Genomic DNA, 11028 nt, shown 5'->3' with positions numbered 1-11028 from the left:
CTTCCCATCAAAGGTGAGTATGAAAACATAGTGAAAAGAATTAGGTTGCTTTTTTCCTGGGGTTTTTTATTATGCATAGAGGATGCAGGTTTCAGTGCTGGAAGGCATGCTTTGTAGCCATCCACCAGTGTGCACGGAGGCCCCTCAACAAAAGCATTGTACACTGTCAGTCCTACAGCAGCTGTAACACAGGTGACTGAGGACAGAACGTATGTGGAGTGTTACATTTCTCGCTCCGTCTTGTTTTAAACCTCGGAGAGCAAAGCGGAGGAGCTGGTTTCTGTGCTCTCCAGTGGTTGAGCTTGTTGTTAAAGCCCCTGAGCTGGCCACCCCACCCCACCCCACCCCGCACCCATCACCCCACCACTCCTACCACTCCCTCCCCTCACCCTCTCCCAAAAGCCCAGCCAGTGAAGGGTTCGGGTTACTGCGGCCACGCTCATTTTTCCATTATGAGTTCATCTGCCTGCAGAAAAAGGAAGCCGCTGGTGCAACCTGAAACCCTGGAGCACTCCACCGGGGACTCTAGTCTTTCCAGTGCCCTCCATTTTCTCAATGAAATTCCTCTTCCTCTGCCTCTGCCTCTGCCTCTCTCTCTCTCTCTCTCTCTCTCTCTCCCTCTCACAGAGAGCAGTGCAGGAAAGGAGGGAGGGAGGAGTGTAGCTGCAGCAGAAAAAAAAAATACTTTTTTTCTTTTCTTTGCAAAGTGTCAGAGAGTTGAAAGGAGGAGTTTTGGAGGCGGGGAGGGAGGCGAGTAGAAGTCTTCATACAGTGAAGAAGTTTGTTTTGCCATTTGGACATTTTGTTCTTGAGTTAGCTGCCCACACTGGGGAGGCTTTTCTTTAAAAAGGGACTTTTTTGTGTCAATGCAATTCAAACATCCCTTGAGAAACACATAAAAAAGACTCCAGTTTCATTTCACAGGTACATGCCATATTTGCTTCACCCTCTTAAATGCTAAAATTTGATTTTATAACACAAATGAGTTTGAACTGATCCTTGATATTTCTCTATGACTCTAAATTACAACCCAAAACAACTGCCATTTATTGTACTGTTTTGGTTCCAGATTTCCAGTCTGAGAGTTAATTGAATATCCCCCAGCAGGACTGAAACAGTTAGTCGATAAATAGGTTTTTCCATTGCTTTTTGTTCATTGATTAATCATTTAGTTAATTTAACAAACGCCTGCTGGTTCTTCGCCCTCAAATTTGAGGATTTGCTGCTTTTCTCTGTTTTCTAATAATTCATAGACTCAATGATTAATCGATTAATCAGAAGAATAATCAGCCACAGTTCCCCGGTGATTATATTTCACCCACAGGATGTGAAGCCAAAAGTGACTCCTCCTGCAGCATCATGTTTAAGTATCATCTGTATCACTCACCAGGTTCGTAGGTGTAGTCTGTGGGCTCCTGCTTGACCATCATGTGGGCTGGTGGGAACCGGTGTGGGTGTGGGTGCGGATGTGGATGTGGGTGGGGGTGAGATCCATGACCATGGCTATGGCCGTGTCCCGGCCCGCTCCCGTGCCCAGGCCCCGCCATGTGAGCCGCCCGCTCGTACAACGGGTCCAGGTATTCTTGCTTAAAGCTCTGCTGCAGGTAGGGCATGCAGGGGTCAGAGTGCTGCCGATGATAACCCGCACCAGCACCGCCACCGCCGCCGCCGCCGCCGCCGCCACCACCACCACCGCCACCTCCTCCTCCTCCTCCTCCTCCACCCCCTGGCCCTCCACCGGCTCCACTGCCGCCGTGTCCTGCTGGTGCAGATGGCATACGTTGAAAAGCCTGCCCTGGTGGGGGGAACTGGGGGCACATGGGGTCTCCTGAAGGGCCCTGATACCTGGAACTGAGAAATAAGACACAGCAGCTCAGTTTAGGAACTGTACTGTATTAAACACTTAAATAGTTCCCAAGATTCTTTTCCACATTGTTGGAGATTTTTCTGTAACTTGATGGAACAAATTTCAATTATACAAGTTTTAATTAATAAAATAAGACTTTTGCTTGGATATAAAAGCCGTAATCCAGGGGGACTCTACTGGAAACTTTGTATCTTTGTAACTCTGTGTCACAAAATCAAATTTTCATTATTTAATTCTAGTTTATAGTTTAATGCAAAAATGAATAATTGGATGTGTAACATATCCATATAAACCCCAATGTCTACAGTTAAAATGTCATCAAAAGCTCATCTCCTTCCACTCATTTGCTGCTCTGGAGAATAATGTGTTTCCTTTAAAAGAAATTTGTAAAATATCATGCAAGTGGTAAAAATTTCAATCGCAGCTGCCGCCTGGATTTTTCTGGTGTGTCACCTGGTGTTGATGGGGTAACTGTTGCTGGGCAGCGGCTGGGTGGTGGCAGCAGGGTTCATGTAGCCAGCATCGGGCCGTCCGGCTGTGGCAGGTTTCGGGGAGTAATGCTGCTGCATGGGAGACATGGGGGTCCCTGGGCAGGAGCTCTTGGCCCCTCCTGCAGCCCTTTTCTGCTCATAGGCACTGTGAATGAAACAAAAATGAACGCACTCGTGAGGACACGCACCCGTGCACGTGTCACAACAGGGCTGCAACTGGTTTTACAAGGTTTTCTTTTTCAGTCAATACAACAAACAGAGCTAATGGGAGTCGGTGGGTGGGGGTTCAGTGGTCAATAGCATGTGATCGGTGTTTTAGCTGCACTGACTTATTCATGACAGCTGACCAGTGCTGGGTCATTTACAAGCATAGCTGTTGTTGAGTTGGGTAAAATAAAGAAATTATTGTTTCATTTATTTTGCCCTTGGTAACAATGGATGTCAGTACTTAGGCAGGGAGACAATAAATCAGCACCACCATAAATCATTGGCCTAATTTAATTTGGACAAGTTTCCAAATTAAAAAAGCCTGGTACATACAAGAATTAAGAGGAGGAAGAGACAAGCCTTCTCTTTGCTTGCTTTGAGTAACATAAGGGTGTGTGTGAAGAATGCAGAAACGAATGACTTTCTACTGAAGAAATAGTTCCTTTGGCCGTATGCTCTGTGGATTATCCAGAGTAACCAGGAAACTAGTTTCTGGAAAAAGAGGCTACAGTAGATTTTGTACATGCAAATTTCCACATTGTCTGTTGATATATTTGCTGATTTTTTTTGTTTGTTTGTTTGTTTGTTGCAGAAACCGAACTATCTGCATGGCTAGTGAACTGAGCCTTTAATATAAAACCACTGTGAGGTTTGGAGACTGTGATTCTTCTCATGAGGAGAACCTGGACGAACCTGGCATAAAGGCACTGCTCTCCATTGGGGTAGCTGAAGCTCTGCTTGTGGCTACAGGACTGGCTGGGGTCAGAGCCTGGGCTCTGCGGTTCCTTCTTGATAGTGACTGGAGGGCTGTGAAATGCCACCGCTATAAGAGACAGAAAACAGAGGTGAGGGTTGGCACACACACACACACACACACAGTGGGCTTTGTACATCCTCTCCCCATTCAGCCCTGCCCCGATACTACTGTTGTTAGGCTCAAAGGCAAAAGCAAATACTTCTGTCTGCGCAGGAATCTCCTTTACGTGCCAGCCAAAATGCTTAAGTGACTGTCAGCTGCAAAACACAGGGCAGCAGACAGACACGTATAAATACACACACACATAGGAACGAGCACACAAAAAACACACACGCTCACACACGACTGCATTCCAGCATTCATTTGGAAGTGTCCTCGCCCACTTTTCCTCGCTCCTCCAGACACAACAGCAGCCAAAACTTCCTCAGTCAAAGTCAAGCTTAAAGCTAAACAACTCTACGGGCCAGAGAGATGTCTGTGGACTGATGAAAGCAAATGTCACACCTCTGTTAGAGCAGCATATACACCGATTGTGCGTCTCAGCATTCTTTCCTATTGGTATCCAGATGTTAGCCATCGCTTGTACGCTTTGTCTTTTGCCTTTGTGCAAAGAGGGTAACACGAAAGAGCGTGTGATAATCTGATAATGCCACGTATTCCCACAAAGTCCAAATATTTAGCAACATTTTTACCACTTGATGCTCCCCTAAAGGCATCCACTCGATGTCCAGCAGACCTGACTGTCTGTCAAGCTGGACTGCCGGAGGGGACCTTTGCCTTGACGGCCACAGAAACCACCCAAAGTGGAGCTTCAAACTGCGCCGAGGGCTTGTGTTTATTATATGAGGGGAGGTTTTCACCCGGAGAACTGTACAGGATGTTTTTCTGGTCCCGACAGGGTAAACAGCAGCAGCTGTGCACTTCCAGCTGGGGAGGCCTGTATTTATGTGTGCGCATGTGTGCATGAGAGTGTGTTAGTAATCTCAGCGAGTCTGTATCTACTTGTGCGCTTGTGAATGTGTGTGTGTGTGTGTGTGTGTATAACTGCTTAAAAGTGCATTGTGTGTGTGTGTCTGCAGTGGGTGTGGAGCTGACGGAGCAGGCCACACTGAAAGCTCAGCCCAGGTAATTACATACTGTCGTCCATTCACAAAAAAAAAAAAAAAAGGAGAAAAAATGTCTGGCTGACTGTATAAGGCCCGAGACGACTGCTCCGCTGAAGGCGAGAGACAGAAAGTGAAAAAACGAAGGAGGAAAAATAGAGTGAACGAAAAAGATTATAGTGACATTACCACAAACAGCCTTGAGGTTCTGCTGTTATACTTGCGTTTGTGATTTTCCTTCAACTCTCAACTTTGATAAAGTTGTCTTTAAAACTGCCCCTGGGGTAGAAAGCAGATATTTAAAGGGGGTTGATTTAGTGCTGACACGATACAACAAACAGATGTGAGACGTCACTTTGAAGTCACCATTTTCGGGCGATTTATAGACTCAACAATTAATTGTTTAATCAATAAATAATAAAAGGCAGTTTAATAACTGTTAACTGCTGCCTGAGCTTCATTTTTATTCTGTTTCCCTGTTTTCCCTGTATTACAAATACGTTTTTTTTGTTTTTTTTGTTTTTTTTAAATGAGTATTCAGAAACAGTGAGTAAGTAGTGAAGACAGTTAGATCCCTGATCAAACAGCTCTGGTGGGATGTGATTCATGAACACCTACGTAAACTTGTGCGCTAAAAAAAGCTTCAACACTTAAAGATTCTTAAAGTTATTTCTGCTTTGAAAAGTTGAAATTCCTTCCTGACGCTAACCAGGTGTTTATATCGCTCTGAACCCGTTTGCTCTGAGGGAGAATTTGGAGCATGTATGAGATGATAAACATGAGTCTAACAATCAAACCGGCGCTCCTTGTCCTATTTTTGGTTTGTACTCATTCTCCCATGGCAGGCAGGCAGGTGAGGAAGTGTTGGCTTTAGCAGAGGATCAACAGGATTAGAGAGCATTTACCCAGATTTCCCAGACAGACGGGATGGGATTCCAGCCTCCTCTAAGTCTCCGACAGCTCGTCTGCCAATACACACAGGGTGGCACATGACTGCCGCACTAATAATACTAGTGAGTTTGTCTATTGACATTCCCCCCTTTCTCTGCCATGGTCATGAACTGCAAACAATCCTCAGAGAGTGTACACAAGTCCAGTCACAATGTGGCCAAGTAGAGCCACTAATGTGAAAGGCAGGAATATCGCCCTTGATGAGGCTCTTGGTTTATGAGGATGTTCTACTTCAAAAGGGCCCGGCCTGGGAACGGCGTCAGCTGTATACGGAGGGGTTTGTGTGTGTGTGTGTGTTTGTGTACGCTTGTGTGTGTTTGCTCTGTTTGTGTGTGACCTTTCCGGAATATTAATTAATCTGGTAATTGAGCATCAGACTGGCTTTTTGTGTTTGTGTTTTTGCCTGTGATTGTGATTGCTGTTGCGTGCGTTTCCAATTAGACAGAGTTGGTTGATGTTCTGGGTGACAAATGCTCGAACAAAGAAAACACCAATTTCAGCACTAAACACTAAGTGCAGATGAGGTTGACGGGAATGTCATTACTTTTGCAGGTATTTGCTCATAAACCAAAGTATAAGACACATTTAAAATGTGTTAACAGCGCTGGAAAAAGAGTCAGGGCATCACCCAATTCCTCCTGAGAGGGACATGAGTCACTGTACCAAATTCAATGGCAGTCCATGCGACAGTTATCAAGACATTTCACTCAAAACTAGAAATGTCAACATGGTAGTGCTAAAGGATAAATATTATTATCAGTAAAAGATAAAACTTTGACCTGTTGGTTTAGGATTCATCCTCTGGTGACCATAAATATCTGTACCAAATTTAATGACAGTCCTCTCAATTGTTGTTGAGATATTTCAGTCAGGACCGAAGCGACGGACCAACAACGTAATTTCTAAAGCCGTGCTGCTAATGTGCGTAAAAGCATGATTTTGGAATTAATGTTACAGCCAGATCCAAGAATAGTCCTTAAATTAAAACAAACTCTGGTCTCCACCAACTATAACAAACTCTCTGGCAGATTACAGTTAATCTCCCTGTCCAAATGATGTCAAATTTTCTGCTAAAGTTTATAAAGTAGTGGCAAGTCTTGTAAACGGATCCAGAGAGAGTTATGTTCTTCAGGGTCCCTTCTCTTCCTGCTTTTATTTGGGGCAATATGACCTGCTCTAACTGCTTTGTTAAATGTTACATCACCCTTTCAGAGATCCTCGTGTTTCATAGCTTCTCTTTACGGGGGGGGGGGGGGGGGTTTGCTCATGAACTTAAGCACAGAGTGTGAAGAAACCTGAGAGGTGTTTAGAAGTGAAAAGACAGATACAGTACACAGTAGCTGTTGCCTCTTAAGTCGGACGATTTTGAGCTGATGCAGAAGTGTGTAGAGTAAAGTATATGCGAGTATTTATGCCTCGGCATGCTCGTGTCCCTGTGGGTGAATGTGTGCACGTTCTTCTTCAGCATTGGGCGGACCGCCGCAGATCCCCAGCACCTCCTCAACTGATAAGGTCAAAGGGTTCTTCCTCACTCCAAACTCATCTTATCTCCTCCTTCCTTATTCTGGGGCCTTCTTCACCGTCTCCCATTCACACCCTATTCTGAGCGCTACGTATGGAGATGACCCCCAGCTAAAGGCAGGGTGGAGATGGACTTTTACATATGTAAATGTTGGCTCTAAGAAGCGGAGGATGCAGGGTGAAAGGTGATGGTCATGGTTGAGTGCTTTAGGAAGTAGAGGGATCATTACATAGAGGGGGTGGGGGTCCTATTCAGCAGACACCCACCGCAAACAAATCACAGGAGCAGGGATGGCACACCCCCCCCCCTTCCAACACACACACTCTTCTCTACACAGTGGGCCCCTCAGCTGAGCCATGTGGAGGAACGTGTGAACGTTGGGAAACACTATTGGATTCCTACAAACAAAAACAGCGCTAGGTTTGGTTTGTGCACAAATAAGGATGTTGCTGATATGCTAAGAATAGAGAATTACAAGTTTGATTAATGTACTTTGAAAATCGAAAATTTTTAGATGCCTGGGAGAGACAAAATCAGGAGATTAAACTTTCATCTAAACATTTAATATCACCCATGAATGAGCCGTTTTCAGAAGTTTGACGAGACCTCGCTCTGAACTCCCCCCCGTCCTATTTTACACAGAGTATTTCCTACCATTAAAGGCCCTGGTGTAGGGAAATCCAATCTGAAGACAGGAGTGGATCTGGAGAGTCTTACCTTGGACGTTTATGTGCAACTTGGCCAAGTCTTAAGCCTCTGGAAGTCTGTAGCACACGACAGCCTCGCTCACAATAACTCATTGGACATCAGACCCAGTGTCAAACAGGGTGACTGGATCTTGCTAAACCAAGGAACATGTGAGCTTAACATAAATACGCACTTAATGGGTCCAATCATACAAATAAGATTCGAGTCGTACTCCTAGAGGGACCATCTCAGGGGTATCTGGAGATCTGCTTCTTATCTCACATGATATGTATTGTACATGTGCAGTGCGAGGGGCACGTGGCCTCCTTGTGCTGTGCAGACGCACTAAAAGTGAGCTAGAAACGTGCGATAGGCTACACCTGGTTCTCCCGCTCTTTGCCGATTGATCTCTCGTGTGGTGATGGATCAATAAAAAACAAGGATACCAATTATGCCACAATGGTTTTAACGGTTAAAAGGGAAGCTATTGATTCACACAGGCTGCAAATGACATTAGTTGCTTAGCTGAATACATGGCTCCATTGTGGTGAGAGGGAGGCATAATAGGCAAAAGCAACGGTATAATTTAAAAGTATTTGACTGTCAACACATACACTATAAGTCAGACGTAACCTATACTTTAACGGTAATTTTAACGTTTTGAACGCAGTGGTATGTTTTCCCTTCTCAGACCAAGTTTAGGTGCTATTTCTAAGTTTCTAGCTCTGTTTTTAAGGGTATGAAACATTTGGATGAAAATAAAAAGCTGACAGCAGAGCATCAGTTTTTCTGAGGTTCACAAGAGCATGATACTAACTACACTGTGAATTTGAGATAAAGCAGAAAAAGGTCTTTATTTATTATTATATGATTATTTTACTCCCAAAATATTGATTGTTGTATGCTGTAATGAAATCAATATAAATTTATCTACAAAGTAATACATTTAGCATTAATTAAAACCAAATAACATGAATTCCACCAGAGCCAGAGGCTGATGTGGCACTGAACAGTTCGGCTAACGTCGCTACTCTGCTGATCTTTTAGCAGCTAGCTGGTGTTTCTTAAATTCTCTTGTTATTTATTCCTTATTTATGTTGACAGTGCTGAAAGTGAATTCTCAACATGTTGGTTCATCAAAATTGGTGTTTTTCATTAACTATAACTTGTTCACTGGGAAACATCCAAAGTATATGCTCGTATGTCCATCCAGAAAAAACATTACACTCTTTCATTTGCACTGTATAAAACTACACAGTCACCTGACTGCTGATGTGGCTTCACCGCCATATAAAACGAAAAGCATCAAGTGGATAGAGGATAAATATAAATGTGGTAACCTAATGATTCTAATATGATGCAATGAATCATTATTTGTAAGATCCTCAACACTAAAACATTGCTGTGAGTGGATTTACCAGAATAACCACAATGACCTGATATCACTTCCTAAATTTCTTGACGGTTTTTGAGATTCACTGTTGTGCACAAATTAAGATTAAGGAGGCATGAATCACAAATGTGTGTCCACAAGTTTGAAAAAAAAAAAAAAGAGAAAAGATACTGATACCATTGTTTATGTGGTAAATCAAATGTCAAAACAGTCGTCACTGTTTCGACAAATATGCGTTTACAGCTATTTAGCTTTGTAGGTTTCAGGGCAGTGGAAAAATGAAGAGGAAGAGTGAGAGAAGGAGAGAGGGAAGGGAAGCGAGGCAATACAATATGATCCAGACCGTTTCGACTGCACAGTCTATCCAGTCATTCCACTGGTGCATGGAAACATGTGCTGTACATGTGTGTTTTGCTTCTCAGGTCACTGCACAATCAGGAAGACAGAGAGAGAGAGAGAGAGAGAGAGAGAGAGAGAGAGAGAGAGAGAGATAGAGAGAGAGAGACACACGCAGAGGGAGAGAAAAGCAGCTCGGCCAGCACTGACAAACTCATCCTCATCTCTGAGAGCCAACAGGCCCGAGAGTGGCTTCAGTATCTGTCTGCTCAGGGAGCCCAGGAGTGTTGGATCCATTAGTGTCTGCTCTATCTGATTTACAGGTCGTCCTCTCTCATCTGATAATGGTTCAGGCTCCTTGAATATTTAAAGAATGGTTGTCAGATACCTGCCAAACAAGCCTAACGAGATTGATGGAAAGTACAATGGTATCAGCGAGACACATGATTGGCCGGCATGGCACTGTGGCCCCTTCTCACAAATGGATTTTCTTTTTTTTTTTTTTCTTCTTGGCCGTTAAAACGTTTTTTGGTGCATCATATTGTGTTGGCCAACAGGATGTAGATCTGAATGACACCCATCACGGGAAAGGCAGTAGAACAGTGAATTTTGCAAACACCAAAGTTTCACTTCCCTTCCTATGACTGGAAATAGATCACAGTGTTTGTCTAAAGTTGTGGGAATGTTCTTGTTTTAACAAGTACAAGTGCTCAGCTTTATACTTAGAATGACTCCCTTGAATCTTCTCAGTGAACCCAGTATTAATCAGCATTGACAAGGGATATCAGTCATTGACTGAATCTAGTATCCTTATTTACTCTGGTTAATAGTAACCCCTAAACTTTAGGCACTATGTGTTAAAAGAGCTGTATCTCCCACACGTCTGTCAATATTGGTGTAAACTTACTCATATTAAATCTAAAGATCAAGAAATGTGTGACTGTCCAAATACCTGGCGATGGGGTAAGGAAAATAGAAAGTAAAAGAAAAAAAAAGTAAAATGAAAGTACAAATGAGAGTTTACAGTACAGGCAATTGTAGGGGGGAAAAACACCCAAATATAATCGTAAACTTCGTGTTTCCAGGGTCTTGGTGGTATGAAGGAATCTCAGTTTTAATTGGTAAATGTTCTGACAGCTCACGTTTTCCCTATTGTCCACTTCACTTTCAATTGTGCCGCGTTGGCTTTTTATAAATGGCCATTGACCAGTCATAAATCTCACTGTCCCATTGCTGTTTAGTGGACCTGATAGAATACATCCCTGTCCCGGGACATGTGCATGAGAGGGACATCCCGTCGAAGGCGAGGGATGGATGTAATTAATCTGACACAGTATTGACTCTTTACTCTCCATCCCTCAGCCCCCAATATAGCTGTCCCCTCTTAATGTTTAATGTAGCGATCGATCCACCCCCATGCTGTTACTGAAATTATATAATGAGCTCCCACTGCCCACCAGGGTATCCTGTATGTGCCGGATGGGTGGGTGGGTGGGGTGTGTATGTGCAGTGCTGCATTAGCTCGCCTATGTAGGAACGCATGCCTGTACGTGTTTTTCGAGCGGGCGAAATCTGCCTTATCAGAAGGAGATAACACACAGAAAGGCCCGGGACACCTTGCTTGAAATTATCAGCACACAAGCCACATCCACAGGTCTTCCTGCTCTTCTCGCAAACCCCCCACTCCACCCAGCCCACCCCCCACCCCCACCCC

General features: G+C 44.0%; 1 protein-coding gene across 1 annotated transcript in view; it reads right to left on the bottom strand.

Annotated features, from left to right (window-relative positions):
- The window catches only part of etv4 (ETS variant transcription factor 4), a 31317-nt gene that overhangs the window by 7774 nt on the left and 12515 nt on the right, over positions 1-11028 (bottom strand). Inside the window, exons 5-7 of the mRNA XM_087174110.1 lie at positions 3259-3388; positions 2321-2503; positions 1388-1851 (exon numbers count right to left, since the gene is read on the bottom strand). Of these exons, the coding sequence (XP_087030236.1) occupies positions 1388-1851; positions 2321-2503; positions 3259-3388 (777 nt within the window). The remainder of the gene's footprint in view (positions 1-1387; positions 1852-2320; positions 2504-3258; positions 3389-11028) is intronic.

This window comes from Seriola lalandi, unplaced genomic scaffold, assembly GCF_002814215.2.
Source record: "Seriola lalandi dorsalis isolate HSWRI2012SDOR001 ecotype SW California unplaced genomic scaffold, Sedor1 jcf7180002054317, whole genome shotgun sequence".
Lineage (NCBI taxonomy): Eukaryota > Metazoa > Chordata > Actinopteri > Carangiformes > Carangidae > Seriola > Seriola lalandi.
This window is presented reverse-complemented; position numbering and strand designations above follow the sequence as displayed.